The sequence below is a fragment of the Antedon mediterranea genome, chromosome 1, assembly GCF_964355755.1.
Source record: "Antedon mediterranea chromosome 1, ecAntMedi1.1, whole genome shotgun sequence".
Lineage (NCBI taxonomy): Eukaryota > Metazoa > Echinodermata > Crinoidea > Comatulida > Antedonidae > Antedon > Antedon mediterranea.
In genome coordinates, this window is record NC_092670.1 from 37,905,889 (window position 1) to 37,924,111 (window position 18,223).

Here is an 18,223-nt window from a genome sequence, read left to right on the forward strand (position 1 = left end):
TCATTGTTCATGTTTTTGGGGGACAATACATCTTTAAAGTGGAAATTCCCTGGAATTTCCGTAACGTTGCGCGCGCAGTTCAATTTCATGAATGAGGGCGCTGTAATTGACAATTCTTGGAAATTCGTCGTCGAAAGTCGATCTACTAGAGGCGGAGTCTAGCGCGAGGCCTAACCTTTTAATATTAGGAAGAAGGTAGGAGCTGAATTTAGCATACATTTGTAACATTTTCATAAATAAAATTCTAAGACTTCAAATATCCCAGTATTTAAAATCAGGTACCATCTCTAGCTAGCTAGGCCTACTAGTACTACCTAGCTAGGTAGTATCTAGGCTAGGCCTAGCTAGGCCTAGGCCTAGAGAGCCCTCTACTAGGCCTAGTAGGTAGGCCCATCTAGCCTAGCCTGGCCCTAGCTAGGCTAGGCTAGTAGTAGGCCTAGTAGGGCCTAGGCTAGGCCTCTAGGCCTAGTTTAGTTAGTAGTAGGCCCTAGGCGCGCCTATTCTATATGATGATTTAATTGTCTTATATACCGACCGAGAGCCTCCTCTGGCCTAGAGGCTAGCTAGCATAGCTAGGCCTGGCACTACTACTACTGTACCAGCTAGCCTAGAAGGCCCTCTACTCTAGCCTAGGTGGCCTTAGCTAGGCTTCAATAATACTACAGTACACAGCCTAGACCGGGTCCGGTTATCAGACGATCGGGACCATGGACGATCGGGCCCAGACGTTCTTAATCTTGGAAAATTTTTTTTAATAAATAGGCGAATACAAACAACACAATAGTAACAATCAAAATCAATCACATTTATTCATAAATCGAGAGTATTGGTAAGAAATTCTTAGGAGTCTTAAGACTTAATTAGGGGAAAATTATGATAAAATCAGAAAAAATTTAATTAACCTTTTTAATTAAAATCTTAATTACGCAAGAAAAGCACGACACTAGCACTAGGAATGAAAAATAATGAAATGTGGCACATTACTTTATATAACACAAAAGACTATTGGGCTCAACACTAAGACGATCGGGACCAACTGGTAAGACTATCGGGCCCAACGTGGTTCTGAAAACACTGGACAATCTGGCCCAACTGGTATGACGATCAGGCCCAACGCTGAAGACGGGCCTAGCTAGGAGCCTAGCTAGGAGCCTAATATCTACGCCCTAGTAGGGGACTATCTATCTATACTAGAGTAAAACAATAACACAAGTGCCTTATAGGCCTACTACTAGAGACATGCCGCTAGAGAACAGGTAAATTGCGTTGTGATCGGTCCTCACACGAATGTAAACATAACTAATTGATGATTCGTAAACCTACAAAAAAAAAAAACATCCCTCTCGGAAAATTATGATTTAAGATGATCATGAGTAAAAAAAATAAAATCCCACAAAAATGTTGTCAAGCAGAGAGTCGATTCCACAAACCCTCACGCCATAGCCTGCACCACCGAGCCATCCAGCTCGTCTATGAATTGGGTTTTACTTTGTATATGAATGAATAAAACACATATTGTATGATTGTAAGCATTTTAACCGATCAATCAGAACTGGTTTGACATCATTTCTATACTGTACTCGTAAGTGGCCTACTGTAGAGTAGATCGTAAATAGGCTGGTCAGAGCATCATGCATCTTATATAGGACTATTTAAGATTTAACTTCTGCTGGACAGAAGAAACATAGTTACAATTACATAATGTAAATGTGAATGGAAAATATGCCAAACTAGACCTCTATGCACCCTTGTGCGAGAAATGAGTAATCGAACATAGCGTGTCTGTTGTCATTGTTATGCGCAAATGGCAGAGCAGTTTAGGCAGGGGCGCCGTTTACCATACCTAAAGAGCCAACAACATCGGCAAGGGTTCGAGGCCGACTCGCTCCTAGTTCTGGTGGTGGAACAAGTCTTCTCGGATAAGGACTATAAACTGTAGGTCCAGTGTACACAGTTATGACCTGTGTGCACTTTAAAGAACCCAGTTCATTATTCGAAAAAAGAGTAGGAGGGTTACCCTGGTGAACTAGTTCACAAAATAGCCCCTGTATCAGGGGGATTACCACCTATCTGATAGGACAGTGATTAATTCACTATTGATAATCCTTGGCCACATTGCCTAAAGACATAAAATAAAAACAAAATAAAATAATGATTTACACAATTTTCAGTATTTGATTATAACCAAACCACGATAACTTACTTATTATATCCTAAATTTATAAATAATGCAAGTGAAATTTATTAATTTAATAACTTAACAGAAAAAAATGTATAAACATAAGGGGCCTCAATCCTCTCGCCGTGAGGTAATTTCCCGATTGATCGTAATCAAAACGGTACTGGGTTTGGTCTACTAGCGTTCCTGCTCCCAACCAGTACATCCATTCATAGAAGCCTTAATGAAGTAAGCCTACCTGGTGGTGGCCATAGAACGGTCCCGAGATAACGACTATACTTCGGCTTTAGTCGATAGAAGATTGAATAAATTGTTAGAGATAGAGTATACGATGTTATGATTATGTGTAGATATGTGATTTGTTCTTTTTATTCCAATGATGTTATGTATTTAATAAATTTGTTATATCAATTAATTAAATTATCGTAGATTGCATATTATGCGATGAATATTATTTAATACATTTTTGATATATTATTATTATTATATTAATAAAAAAGATATTCAAGCACCACCAGGTAGGCTTACTTCATTAAGGCTTCTATGAATGGATGTACTGGTTGGGAGCAGAAAATCTAGTAGACCATACCCAGTACCGTTTTGATTACGATCAATCGGGAATTTACCTCACAACGCATGGATGGATGTTAAAAGGAGCTAATAATGCTGAGGAGGTAGTGAGTGAGCCAATGAGTGAATACGGGCTTCCCCTTTTTATACCTAATTCATTTTGTGTTCTAATTGTACAGAGCAATTTGAAATTGCACAATGAAATTCAAATTTTGCAAATTCAAAATGCACAAATTCACATTGCGCAATTAAATCCTTATGCAATTGGAAATTGTTCAAATTGTGCATAAAATCATCAAGTAGCTAGAAAATTGTCAAGTCGCATGCTCAGAAACATGCATTATACTTATACTACTATGCTTTGAAGTTGTATTTTGTGGGTTCTTTGTTAGTAGTAGTTATGGATGCATCAGGAGCGTTTGGTACTAACTCTGGAAGCAAGTGTGAAATTCTTGTAGAACATATGGATTATTCATATATTGAAAAATGTATGGATACAAAAGAACTTGAAAAAATCATCAAAAAACTAAAGTAAGTACTGTTAAGTAACCCAGTTAAAAGCCCACCCTGGACTTTTCTCTTAAAGTCATGGACTAGCATGCATGCTCCATATTTTATTCTCATCTCCCGGCCTAAAATTGTGCTCCAAGTTTTCCTCATTTGCTCCCGGATTACAAAATAACTGAATTTTGATTAATATGTGTGGTTCCCTGCATTAAAATTATAACAAATTTACAATACTTAAGCCATTGTACGACCATCTGCAGTCGTAATTTTTTTAATTTTTTCCCCATCACATAGCCACCATGCGATACCACTTATGACATCAAACACTGCACTCCTTACTTCTTATAGAGGGCAAGGTTGACCTAAAAAAAACCCATCTTCTGTTTTTCAGATGTTGTCATGTATTGGTTCGAGTCCCACCCAAAAAACAACTTGCTATATTATTTTGTACAGAGTATTATAATTTTTAAATCATTATGAAATATTATATGTTTCTGTATAATTATTTGTTTTTAATTATGTTTAAGATCGGGAGAGGAAGGTTGTTATCCTCAACTTTTAACGTTTTGCAAAGAACGACTGGCCAAGCTCAAACCAAAAAGGTACATCATTTCAATTGCATTGGTTATGGTACATGATGTGCATGATTTCCACAATAACAGTAATTTTAGCAAGAATCATTGTAAAGCACTTATAAACTAGTTGGACAAACAAAGTGTGTGATGTGCCCAAATATGGTAGTGATACCCAAATATGGTAGTGATATGACATCATCATGTCCATATATTTCTATAGTTCACATTTTTTTGTCACAAAGTTTTATTGTGTAAACAAGAATTGCATTAGAACACTGATATCCAATTGCTAGTATTTGGTAACTATAGTACACAAATAAGTAATGTTCATTTTTTTCATGAGATGAAAGTCAAATCGTTTTACATTCAATAAAAAACCTACCCTCTTCTGACGCCCTTTGGCACTCTGCAGGTGAGATTACCAACACAAAATTTACAAAAATCGTTGAAACGAAAGAAAATAATGCATAGCGCAATAAACAAAATCAACCAATTAAAGTGTGTGTTTATAATAATTGTAAATGATTTTCATTTTCTGTTTTTAGCAAAGTATTGATTGAGGACAGTTTACCAGCTACAAAATATAACACCAGTAAAGGAGAGTGGGAGGATATACAGAAAGAGATGATTGTAAGAATTTCATGATTAATGTTTTTGTTGTGGTAGATTCCCTTTAAGCGTGGTTCCCACTAGAACGAATCGCAGCGATGTATCAACGCAAAGTGCTGTATTGCATAATCACAGGTGGGAACCGACGGCGTAACAGTGCTGCAAACATCACTAAAGGGAAATCAAATCAGTTTGATTTCACCCAACAACTCAAGGTAAAAGAACACCGGAAAACATACCGTAGTACAGCGCGTACTCAAAAGTATGCAGGGTGAACCAGGTCAAAGTCTACGGCATGCTAACGTTGACGCTCAACAAGCAGGTTTGATTTCACACAGGCAGGGACAAATACAATTATTAGGGCATTTTGTTACATTGCGTGGGTTGCGTTGATACAAGTCCTGATAATTGCGGGTATAACTAAATACTGTAACTAGAAGCCCAATTTCTCCTGATTTTTTGGTTATGGAAAATAACATTACCAGTTAATTATAATAGCTATACTTCTATACCTAATTCGTTAGCCACGTGTCTTGTATACCCATTTTTTTCTGTCGTGAGGTAATTTCCCGCACAATAGAATGGTCCCGAGATAATATAATGACCAACAAATATTTTCAAATAAAGTCGAAGTATAATTGTTATCTCAGGACCATTCTATAGTCACCACCAGGTAGGCTTGCTTCATCAACGCTTCTATGAATGGATGACTAGTTGGGAGCAGGAACGCTAGTAAACCAAACCCAGTACCGTTTTGATTATGATCTTTCGGGAAATTGTCTCGCGATGGCAATGAGCATGTTTTATATTAATTACCCTCTAGTTTGATTATAATTTAACAAACAGTGCCCTCTCCAGATATTTCATTTTTTCCAAGTTGCGACATTTGAAATCTTTTCAACATTATTTGTGATATTTGTTATTGAATTCAAAATCTGTTTTTTTTTCAGGATTTTGAAAAAATTGAAAGAGTTAATTCAGCAGTTGTAAATGATGGTATGTCGTCAGATCTCCCACCTATACGCAATAGTACTGTTATTTCAGCCGATGGTGAGAAAGCTAAGGTACATCTTCTTTAATCATATTTGTTTGTGGGGTATACTGAAAGCATTAGCGTTGCATGAATTGATACAAGAAATGGTAATTTAGGGAATGGAAGTGAGGAAAACAAATATATGATTATAAACATGATTTCATTCAATCTAAATTCAAGCTAAATTATATTTGTTGCCTTTCATCAACTAAGAACGAAGATTGGGGTAAGCCATCAAAAGACCACATCGCATCATCAAATTATAGGGCCTGGGATAAGTATGATGCTGAAGCAGCTGTTGACAAAGTTCAGGAAGAAAACGAAGCTGGGCCTAGCAAATTAACAGATAGTATAGTCAACATAGACCCAATGGTCGATACCAGTGGTAGGTATGCCTTTAAAATTAGTTTCAGAAGTAGTTTACTGTACTTCTGTGCTGTAAGTGCTTTAGTTGTTCAAATATTTTGAGTAATGTAGGCCTAGCTAAAATTAATTTGCAAATATTTTGAGAAGAATGAGAATGCAGACTTGCATTCTGTTTGTCTAATTGTCTATACAAAATGGTTGTACTGTACTTCAATTTTTGTGGGGTTCACAATTGAGAAGTCTCAACCTTGACAGTATTACTGACTGGCATCATAGATTATATATTTTGTACTATAACACACCTAAGTATTTTCTTGTCATTTGATTGGATGAGTTTGGGTCACATGATATTGAAATAACTGCACAATAGCATGCTTCGTAATATATGGAGTACTGCAATAGCGCCGGGCAATTTGTTATAGTGATACGAACTAACTTTTGTGGAGAGCGGTGTGTACTAATTAAAAGACCCATTGCACTCATAAAGATGTATTGTTTGTACACTATTTTTTTTGTATAGGAATGTCAGAAGAAGAGAAGATATTAAAAGCACAAAGAGAGAAAGACAAAGGAAACGAAGTAAAGCCTTGTCTACATTATCAAACTTTATGTGATGTGCCCATATATGGACATGATGATGTCATATCACTACTATATTTGGGCACATCACGCTTTTTTTTGTCAAACTATTTTCATAGTGTAGACAGAGCTTAAGAAGTGTATAGAATAGATAAACCTTAATACTTGCTTTGGTTTTGCCACTAGGATGCAACTAAATGACCAATATATATATATAATGGTATAATGGATATAATATATCACTTGTGATTGGTCAAATTACGTGCAATTTACTTGCGTCCTTGCGCTGCTTCCTATTTGTGAACCAAATTTTATTGAACATTCATTAATACTGTTTATGGAAAAGCATTGAACAAAATACAATATCGTCATCTTTTTATAAATTCTAGTAATAAAATCAATTTCTTGAAATAAAAAATTTGGGAAATTCTAGAACTTTAAACTCTGTCTAGAAAGTGTGATGTGCCCAAATATGGGAGTGATATGCCCAAATATGGTAGTGATATGCCAAAATATGGTAGTGATATGCCCAAATATGGTAGTGATATGACCAAATATTGTAGTGATATGACATGTTTATATATGGGCATATCACATTTTTTGTAGCATAGACAGCATTAAATAATCTTGTTTTAAGAATATCTCTAGTTTTGTAGGTGTCCGGTTTGAGAGAAGTTATACATATACATATATACTGTATCAGTTTCTGGGATCTGCAGGATTTAATCTCAATTCACAACTGCCACTAGTATGGAACTACAGTAGCTTCCACTCCATATCTGTCAATGTAAATCTCTCAAGAAATTCAAGTCACTTCTAAAATCTCACCTTTTTCATAATAATTCTTGTTGGTCTTGTAAGACATCAGTAAATAGTGCTTTATAAAAGTATATCATTATTATTTTCTCTACCTTGCAGGCATTTTATGCTAAGGATTTTCAAGAAGCATTGGCTTATTATAGTCGAAGCCTCTCTTTAAAACCATCATTACCAGCTTATAACAATAGATCTCTTGTTTGTAAGTAGAATTGAATGCTTTGAAATTAAATATGGATGTTGATAGAGATGCATTTCTTTTACAGTGGGGCACATTTTTTATCATGACTAAACATAGGTAATATAACCTATGATTTTATTTTTTCTTAAATTTGGCGCTATAGCAAAAATGTTTTACCATATACCCATCTACTGTTTTTTTATTTTCTGGGGAGTCACCTAATATTGTTGTACTAATACTACTGCTTTACTGGCATGCATGTACAGTAGCTGAGCGTTAAGCAGTGCACAGTGGTACCTTCTGTTTTCCCTTTTAAAGTCATTCACAATAAGTACAGTAATGTTTTTATTCATTTGTAATGTGTTTTTCACTAGGTATAAAACTACAGAAATTTGGAGATGCTATAGAAGATTGCAATAAGGTTTTGGAATCGGAACCAGATAATGTCAAAGGTGAAGGAATATTTCAATTTTGTTGAAATAAATAAAGAGTGTGGAGAGTATATAATAATATAATATAATAATATATAATGAGACAGTTATATAGTGCTATTTCGTAAAGATCAGAGCATTTTGAATGTTAGTTGATTATTAAAATTATCTAGACTCTGAACAGGAAATAGGCTAACCAAAGAAAACCTGTTAATGACAATAAAAAAAATAAAACAACGAAGATGATCACCGCACTGTTCCCTGCAATTGAAGTCGCAAAGAGTAGAGCATGCATGGTAACATGAATTTAATTGCATTTGCAGCTTTGCTGAGACGGGCCACAGCAAAGAAGGGGCTTAAGAGCTACCATGCAGCTAAGCTAGATATTCAACAAACCCTGGCACTGGAGCCTGGCAATAAACAAGCAAAGGTAAGAGTTCTACTACTTGTAGTAGAGCTGTAGCTTGGTGGTTAACATGCTTGCCTTCCAATCCCAAGGTTCAGGGTTCAATCCTGACCAAGTGCCTAACTCACGACTCTTTCAACTCCACTTCCTAAGCCTCAAATGAGACTTAGTTTATAAACATGATAATAACAGTTTATCCATCCTGTAATTGGCGAGTTTGTGCTCGCTGTTGGATGCGTATGAATTACATAAAAAAACTCAAAATAGAAACAGTGCTCATATTGTACAAGAATAAAATTGTAGGTTTAAACATGTTGCTTGCAGGGTTAGTATCATACCATTAGACCGCACTTTTGATGATACATTTTATGCCCTACTTTCAGAATATGCTTGCTGATATTGTAACAAATGAATCTAAAAATAAAACAAGAGAAAGCAAGGGTAAACGAATAGAAATAAAAGAAGTGGAAGGCAGCGATAGTGATGATCCAGAGGATGCAATAGTAAATGAAAGCGAAAAGAAAATGGAAAATGATCAGCCTGATGGGAATGTGTTTAGTGCCAAGAAACGTGTACGCAATGGCGAGAAAAGCGACAAGCATAATATTATTGAAAATGAATTAATATCACCAGTATCAAATCATTCTGAAATGGAACGGAACCCTCTACTATCAGAGAACATGGTGCATACACCTGAAGAATCAAAGCCTACCTCTCATTCATCCCAAGCTGCAACCTTCAAGACTCCTTCATCCCAAGCTGCAACCTTCAAGACTCCTTCATCCCAAGCTGCAACCTCCCAGACTCCTTTATCCCAAGCTTCTTCATCCCAAGCTGAAACCTCCCAATCTCCTACCTCTCTCCCTTCAGTACCGCCTCCCCTTCCTAGTAGTACCGTGTCTTATAAGGATGAAGCCTTCAAGTTATACAGCTCAGGGCAGTATGGTAAAGCATCAGAATTCTACACCAAGTCTATAAAATCACTATTGCCAGGTATGTAAAGCTAAAGGTTAATATGGTACTATTTCCCACTAGGCAAACAACATTTCTTATAAAGGTTTTATTTAAAATTTAATGTATTTTTCCTTAATATACATGGCCACTAAAATGTAGTCTACTTTAGTTATTCATGATTTTTGCATTATTTTTAAGATAATGGAGTTCACACATACTCCCTGGCAACATTATACAGTAACCGCGCCGCATGTAGTCACCATGTAGGAGACCTGAGACAGTGTATTCAAGATTGTGATAGCGCCCTTCAACGAGCCCCATTACTTATTAAAGCTTACCTTCGGCGAGCCAAAGCGTATGAAACGTTGGAAAGGTAGTACTTGATAATTTCAAAAATTTTACTATTTTTTTATAATCAAAACTAACAATTCCATCATTCCAATAAACTAAATAGTATGTAAAATATCATATTCATGTTCCCTTTGTACGGGAATTATTTATTTTAAGAGGGTAACTTTTCCACTTGGACATACAAATACCAGTTGATATTATTAATAATACTTGTGCTTATATAGCGGTTATTGCACAACGCTTCTAAGCGCTTCAAATTATTACCCCAGTCATTGGATCAAACACGTATGGAAACATACTCCCATAATGCAGCAGTAATCAGCGCAATTATGCTTGTACTCATTTATACACCTGGGTGGATATAATAGGCAAACATAAGTCAAGTGTCTTTACTTAGCCTAAGGATACAAGCAATGCGGCGAGCATGGATTCAAACTATTCACTCTTAAAATGCTAGTTGATATTCACAGGCAAAGTTCCAATGAAAAAATTCCTCTTAATTATGAGCTACAGTATGTCATTGGTGTATTTCAATATTCCAGCCTTGTTTTTATATTTTAGTAAATGCATTATTGTTATAATTCAGGTATGGAGATGCATATGTAGACTTTAGAAATGTTTTCCATATTGATCAAACCAACAAGACTGCTCTGGATGGATCTGCTAGGTATAGATATACTAATCATTTGTTCAAATTATATTCATTGATTTTGCCCATGTCAAACACTAAAAAAAAACATTTAAATGTAAATTTAAAAAAAAAGTAAATAACATATGCTTCTGCAAAAAATATCTCTCAAAACAGTGTTCACATATCCATATCCATTGACACATCGAGTTTAAAATAAAACAATTTTGCATAAATAAGAACTGTTGTATATCCATCAACCAAATTATGAAACAAACTTTCAAAAAAAAAAACAAAAAAAAACAAAACTTTCAAATGACACAAAAAAACAAACTATAAATATATGACACTTTCAACTTTTAAAAATTCAATCCAAAATATTACTGATTAATTATAATTTTTATCTTGAATTCATTCCATTTTTTATATATACTATATGTTTTGTAGAAAGTTTACCTTTTTGTAAATGTGTGTGTAGTAATGTAAATTACTTTGTTAGTTGTCTTTGAATTATTTTTATTATATTGTTAATGTTTCTCTACTGAACCACTTTGGAAAACAATACCTTAGCACTGAAAGTGTCATTCAGTATAAAGACAGAATAAATAAATTAAATAAAATGCAGAGTCCTGCTCACATTGCCATTTATAAACTAAATTTCATGAAGATATATTTGAAGTTTCGCCAGCATAAGTGCATTCTACTTTGTTACTTGTTATTACATAAAGATTTATCTTTGAAAAAAAATTGAATTGAATTATCAGTGGAGATTGATTTCCCCCCAGGGGATTAAATTACGGAATAGCCATTTTCATTAATTTGTGCTTAGGTGTATGACGGTTCTGAAAGAAAAGGATGGTTCAACTTGGAGAGAGAAGCTACCAAAGAGAACACAGGCGCCATCTTTGATTCCTCCTGTGCTCACCACTGTTGCAAAGAGTTCCTCGCCAGCTGTAACTACTTCCAGACCGGAGTCATCCGGCAGTGTCAAGATGTCAACCGGAATGGCCTATTCGGGTTCGCAGCAAGAGAATGCGACGAAAGTGGAAAAGAGGGAGGCTGTTAAAGGTGGAGAGAATGTGGAAAAAGTAACAAATAAAGCTAAGGAAAAAGATGAGGAGAACCGACGAGTGGAGTTAGATGCCCAAGTTGAAAATAATGCCAACATGGCAGCGGAGGAAATCTTGAAAAGTATCACTGAACACGAGAGAAAGATTAAAGCGGATAACAATACAGCATCTATTCAAAAGCAACACCAGACAGCAAAAGATAAAGGCAACATGCACTATAAAAAGGTACACATCTCTCAAGTTCTTCCATAGATATATTAAAGTACTAGAGTGATATGCAACAGGAGTGGAACGGTGCGTTCATTTAGAAGGCAATATAAAAACAAAAAGAAAAGTATCAAAAATAACATTTAAAAGACAGCTTTAGAAAAATAATTGTTTCTTTTTAATATTATTTTTAATTACAAATTGCAGTACGTAAATGCAAGCCAGCCGTACATGACACTGAAGTTTTTTTTTTATATATTACGTTAGGGTGAATACGACCAAGCAATAAAGTGTTACAGTGATTGTGTTGCGTTGGATAATACTCAAACCGTAGGATACACCAATAGAGCTTTGTGTCACCTCAAGATCAACCAGGTAGGACAATATTCAATATTATAGAGTATCACGGTGCTGACGTCATGACAGTGGGTGGCACTGCGTGGTTGCTAGCGCAACCAAAAATGCGTTCAACCTGCCTGAGTGACTCCAAGGTCATCAATGGTTTGGAATAGTCTTATTGAAGTAGTCATTTTAAAACATAATAATTTTCAATAAAAACAAACTAAAATTTCAAACGATTACTAAATATTTGTTTTTAATAATCTATTCTTCAACTACAGTTTAAGTTAAACAAAATCAAGCTAAGATACATAATTTGATAGAAATACAGATCTTTACAGTTTATCAACATAGTAGCGTTGAACGCATTTTTTGGTTGGCTAGCAACCATCCAGCGCTCTCTATCGTTGTGACGTCACACCGTGATACTCTATATAACACCTAAATAAATTCCTTTCGTTTGATTGAATTAGTATGTTTAAGATGTAAAATTTGATAACAAAAAATTCATAATGTTTGTGCGTTTGCTGTCTAGCCTCTTCTTGCAGACCAAGATTGCTCTATCGCCCTCAAACTTGATCCAAATAACGTCAAAGCATTCTACAGAAGAGCTCTGAGTAAAAAGGTAATTTATAAGGTCTTCCTACTAAAGAGGAATAATATTATTTATGTTCTGCACAAATTATTCTATATATAAATATACATATTATAAAAAATCCATGTTTAGTGTATGTTTAAAACTTAGAAACTTATATTTATTCATATATGCAATATTGCTTTTTTTGGACAGATGTTGAAAGACTACAAGATGTCTTTAAAAGATCTCAACACTCTCCTTAAGATTGATGCAACAAATAAACCTGCTGTCAAAGAATTGGGTATTGTGAAAGAATTGTATAGAAATGTAAGTTACAATACTAATCTTGCGTCTTAGTCTCCAATCTCATGTTTCACCTGCAAGTCTTGAAGTAAAGGGTCTAGTTAAGATTCACGTCGCAATGCGCGTACATCATTAGTAGCTTCGTATTCACAAAGAACCACATTGTTATACACATATCGGGTAAAATGATACTGTAACATGTATTGTTAAAAGGAAACATTAAGATATTTTGGCATATCACTACCATATTTCAATTATTTTATGAATAAGCCTTGTAATACATTTCAGGAATTGCGTTGTAAGCAAATGGAATCTTCAAAAATACAATCAACGCCAACACCACCCGCAGCAGCTGTAGCAGCAGGAAAAAATGAAACTTCAAGCAAGAAGAAGAAAAATAACAGAAAGAAGATTCAAATAAAAGAAGTTGATGGAAGTGAAGATGAAGAGGTATTTCAATAACTTTTAATGTTGGACCTGTTGTTTAGGGTCGCTATAATGTTGTTGATCTACGCAGGACTAGCCACATTGATGCCAATTCAACCAATCACATTCTCGTGTTTACATAACATATTATATATTAACACCCTGCATGTTCACGGAATACGGGAAATATCTACGTTCATGGTTCCATATTCCTAAGCAGGGTGCAACAAGCACGGTTTTATCTCTAACTACGCATACGCTCAATGATAAAAATACAATACATAAACAACGCGCGTAGAATCATCAAACAGGTAATACGGGATATATTACCCTTCTGATCCGCTTGACTGAGTAAATGGGCGTAATACGGAATTATATCTCATACATATATCAGATTACAGAATTTATGTACACTAAAAGATAAAATTACATAGTCAGTTGCATAATTTAGGTTTTGACAAAAGGCCAAATGTTACAAAATATTAAATAAATCATGTTTCTATACAGAATGATTGTTAAATGCCCAAATATGGGTAGTGATATGACATCATGTCCATATATATGGGCACATCACATTTTGTGATTTTGTAAAATGTGATAGTGTAGACAGAGCTTAAAATGAATAACTGTACAGTACCAAACATCACCTTAGTTGTTTGTTGAGACTCCATCACCGAAAAATTATAGTTTATTGTTTGTCATGTCAAAATTGTTCTACTGCAGTTACTGCAGTAATTAATTTGTGTAATCTGTTTATGCAATTATTCAGCAAGCTATTTTGTTGATCATCACAATGTGTATTGCAGTGACTACCTCTGTACATTTATAAAGCAAACTTTATTACCGTTAATTTTCTATGCAATAAAGGAATCTAAAATAGCTGATGCCAAAAAAACAGACACCACAAAAGAGGTACCAGATTCAAATATACAAGAGCAGCCTGTGGCTGACAATGCTGAAGAAAAAGTGGAAGAGAAAAAAACAAATGGACCAATGAAAAGTGAAGGGAAGAAAAAGAAAAAAAAGAAATCTGGTAAGGCTGCCAACAATCCAGCTCCGGAAGATTTGAAACCAGTTGAACTCAAAGCTGTGAGTATCACTGAATTATAATTAATTATTATGTGTAGTGTATATTTGTTTTTTTTTTACTGTACCGCCTCTTCTACCCTTAATCTCTGTCTACACTATCAAACTAGTTCGACAAAAAAAGTGCGGTGTGCACAATGTGGTAGTGATATTCCCAAATATGGTAGTGATATGACATCATCATGTCCATATACGGGCACATCACATTTTTGTTGTCACTAAAGTTTGATAGTGTAGACAGCTTTATACAACAACGAGAAGTGGATGGAAAGCTATAATTTTGGAAGAATTTCATCTGGTTGTAGAATAGGTATTAAATAAAATTTCTTTTTAAACAACCAAAAATTAATGTAAACGAACTTACAGTACGTTGGGATTAACAACGCTAGACGATGAAACGCCAGTTGAGAATGAAACCTGATAGGTTTCGAAATGTCTACACTATCAATCTTTAATATGATGAGCCCTTGTATGGACATGGTATCACTACCATATTTGGGCATATCACTACCATATTTGGGCACACCACACTTCACACATCAAAATAGTTTCCTCCAAGTCTCCTCTTGTTGAGTGTTACAAAGTTTACAAATAACATTTTTTATTCAGTGTTTTTTAATATCACTTTGTTGATTTGACAAATTGACAACATATATTTGTTTTTTTGCTGTTTCAGGGAACCCCGTTTGAATTTACTCAGAGTTGGGCTAGTATACACACCAGACCTGACAGTATTCAGTGTTTAGCCGATCTGCTTATGTTAGTGCAGCCAAGTAAACTCCCACAAAGTATGTAGAATCTGTAGGGAGATGATTTGTAATTTTATATTACCTTAAGCCCTGTCTACATTATCAAACTTTGGGACAAAATAATGTGTGCGCCCATATATGGACTTGATGATCAATATCTCTACCATATTTGGGCACATCACACTTTTTTTGTCAAACTAGCTGGATAGTGTAGACAGAGCTATAGTAAAAAATCAACCTAGCAATTTTTTCCACAAATGAAAGAAAATGAATATTGCTAAAGTTAAATTCTATGTTTGGTAATTCTCTGCCCTTTTTTCAATTTGTTTTTATTTGTTTTTATATATTTAGGCAAATTGGCAAGGATAACCATAAGCGAATTCATTCACTATCCTTCTTAATGGTGGCAATCATTATTACTAAGTCTTGTAGAGTGTAATTGGTCATTAGAAAAAATCCTGGCATATGACAGGACTTGAACCCAGGATCCTTGAATTGGTAGCCAAGCAACTCTATCATACTTTATTTCCCTTTATAAATAAATGTAGTACCACAAACCTAAATTTTCTAGTGTTTTTTTGCCCTGTAAACCTTTAAACAATACTATATTTGCTAATCTACATATTCATATGTTCTTTTATATATTCTTATGCTAATTTACATATTCATATACTAATCTACATATTCATATGCTCTTTTAGTTGTGAGTCATTCGTTGGATGGCGAACTATTCTTATGCTAATTTACATATTGATATACTAATCTACATATTCATATGCTCTTTTAGTTGTAAGTCATTCGTTGGATGGCGAACTATTGACAGCTCTTGTGGAATGCTTGAACAGTGTTATTATCAAAAAAGGTATGTTAAGCTCTGTCTACACTATCAAACTTTATGTGATGTGCCCATATAATGGACATGATGATGTCATATCACTACTATATTTGGGCATATCACTACTATATTTGGGCACTACCATGGGCTCATCACACTATTATCATCAAACTAGTTTGATAGTGTAGAGCTTTAGCAGAATCTCACAACCTTGAGATTGTTTTATATTAAAATAATGAAGGGTAAGGCCAATCCATTAAAAAAGGAATGTGCTTCAGTTTTGGGGACGGATTATACATGGCACAACACCGCTATCCATTAACTCTTGTAAAGGTTTACTGCAATAATTGTACATATTTGTCTTAATAGATGTTGATATGACGTTAAAAGTTCTTCAGTCGTTACCAAAGGTTCAACGCTTTACCACAGTCATGATGTTCTTATCACCGTCAGATAAAACGGGTAAGTACTAAAGTCCTCTCTCTTAAAACCGTTGGTTCGGGTTTGTAAAATGTATTTTGACATGTCAATTTCAGAGTGTATGACCGAATAGTACTATTACAGTAGTCCCACCTTCCTATAATACAACCCTGTAATTTATAAAGCACTTTATAAATCCAGGATATTATTATTATTATTATTATTAACTCGTTCATATACTGTAATGAAGTTAAAACTATGTTTGTTTTACAGCACTACAACAAGTTTTTCACAGTCTTAGCATGGCAGACTCCAACAAATTCTCTAAACGAGATGTTGAGCAATTAAAAAAAAAGCACTATACAGCAATATAGAGATATGCAGGAAGGATTTGCGGAGAGTTTCCCAGTGATAGTGAGAGGTGGATAAAAAAAAATTATTTTTGACAATCATTGAAAACCCTTCTACCCCAATCCCCCCCTCCCCACCCACCCACCTGTGAAATCAATGTATCCCCTTTAACCCCGTTTTCCACTAGCCAAAGGCAAATTTATTTGCGCAAATCCAATCATTCATCATTCACTCGTATAGAAAAAAAGGTCGCTCTACCCTTTATCATTTCCCATTACCAGAGCAAAAAACTGCGAATTTTATTCATCGGGTGTCTGCCAACTTGTTTAATTTGCATGAGTGCACATGCGGAAATTGTTCGATTTAATAATTTCGCTGAAGCAAAAAACTGATTTGGAATTATTTGCATAAATAAACCTGCTTAGTGTAAAACCGACTTCAGTATCCTCTCAACAAACTATAAAAAAATAAATAATATTGATTGTGATTGAGTGGTTATCAATTTTTAAAAAAAATATTTTTTTAAAGCTAATTCAAATTTGCAACATTGCTGTTGATCTTTTAAATAAAAAAAAACATAATTATTTCTCTGAAGAGAAGAATTTATTGAAAAGTATATAAAAGAAAGTTTTATTCAGTATTTAGTATACATCAAGTATTGAATTTTTTCGTGGCAATGTTTTAATTCATCTAATTGGACAGTGATTCATTGCTATTTATAGCTAAATATCCTTTTTTGTAAAATAATAAATTTGTATATTACATTATTGAATTACATTAATTTATATACTCGGAATTGATTACGAAGTATTTCAATGTAAAGAATAGTATTATTTCTTAGCTAATGCTATGGATATCAGGGGGTTTTAAAGAATTTTATTTTGTTGCACTTAAATTAATATTATTTTAATTAATTTGTACTTAAATAATCTTTATATTTACCTTGAATAATAATATTCTGAAATCATTTTATCAACACTATGCAATTTTGTGGGGATTCTTTTTCTATAGAAAATGCTAATGGTATTGAAAACATTTTTTAAAAACATTGCTATTATATGTACCATGGTGAGAATCAAACAATTAATTTTTTTAACTTATAAAAATGAAGTAAATAAAGTTACAGCTTTTATGTTTAATTTACACATACAATAAATTTTGATTTTTAAAAATGATAAAGGTGAAGGCGGCTCAAGATTATTAAAAAAAGCTGTGTCATTAATAAAAAATACATTTAAAATGACAATTTATAGAAGACTAGAAAATGTCTATACACAGTTTATATTACAAGATTGTTTGTTGAAGGTGTACATAGTTTTGTAGTGCTGAAGGATTGAATGAATTACTATACAATAAATATGCATGTACAGTACATGCATGTTCACAGTGCTTGTATTATTTGTAGTTCTATCTGGTTTTCATTTATGCGGTTTTTGATAATATTTAAAAAAATCTAATCAAATGACTTCATGATCAATACAATCGTTGCACTGTCATGATATTATTGCTCTTACTGATCATAACGTCTTTTAATAGGAGCATGCGTTTTTGGAATCTGCTTTTTAGTCGTGTGCAACGCGACTCTACAGCTCACTATGTCGGTTAATAGGAGCATGCGTTTTTTGGTGTCTGCTTTTTAGTCGTGTGCAACGCGACTCTACAGCTCACTATGTCG

General features: G+C 34.3%; 1 protein-coding gene across 1 annotated transcript; it reads left to right on the plus strand.

The window, feature by feature from the left end:
• The first annotated feature begins 130 nt into the window (after positions 1 to 130).
• Positions 131 to 17,944, plus strand: LOC140057849 (sperm-associated antigen 1-like). Its single transcript, XM_072103626.1, has 23 exons — positions 131 to 195; positions 3,142 to 3,280; positions 3,784 to 3,858; positions 4,377 to 4,461; positions 5,391 to 5,504; positions 5,687 to 5,858; positions 6,360 to 6,418; positions 7,337 to 7,436; positions 7,790 to 7,867; positions 8,170 to 8,276; positions 8,636 to 9,245; positions 9,405 to 9,579; positions 10,144 to 10,224; positions 11,015 to 11,480; positions 11,730 to 11,837; positions 12,337 to 12,426; positions 12,592 to 12,705; positions 12,970 to 13,131; positions 13,975 to 14,196; positions 14,870 to 14,981; positions 15,730 to 15,804; positions 16,147 to 16,239; positions 16,471 to 17,944. The coding sequence occupies exons 2-23, from the start codon at positions 3,150 to 3,152 to the stop codon at positions 16,569 to 16,571; spliced, it is 3,330 nt and encodes a 1,109-aa protein (XP_071959727.1). The 5' UTR covers positions 131 to 195; positions 3,142 to 3,149; the 3' UTR covers positions 16,572 to 17,944.
• The last annotated feature ends 279 nt before the right edge of the window (positions 17,945 to 18,223 follow it).

What these genes read in the sequence shown, in the direction of transcription:
- LOC140057849 (XM_072103626.1), top strand. Translation starts at nt 3,150, where the DNA reads ATGGATGCATCAGGAGCGTTTGGTACTAACTCTGGAAGCAAGTGTGAA. An exon ending in CCGATGGTGAGAAAGCTAAG is followed by an intron (nt 5,505 to 5,686) that starts GTACATCTTCTT and finishes TCATCAACTAAG; the next exon opens with AACGAAGATTGGGGTAAGCC. An exon ending in CTGGCAATAAACAAGCAAAG is followed by an intron (nt 8,277 to 8,635) that starts GTAAGAGTTCTA and finishes CCCTACTTTCAG; the next exon opens with AATATGCTTGCTGATATTGT.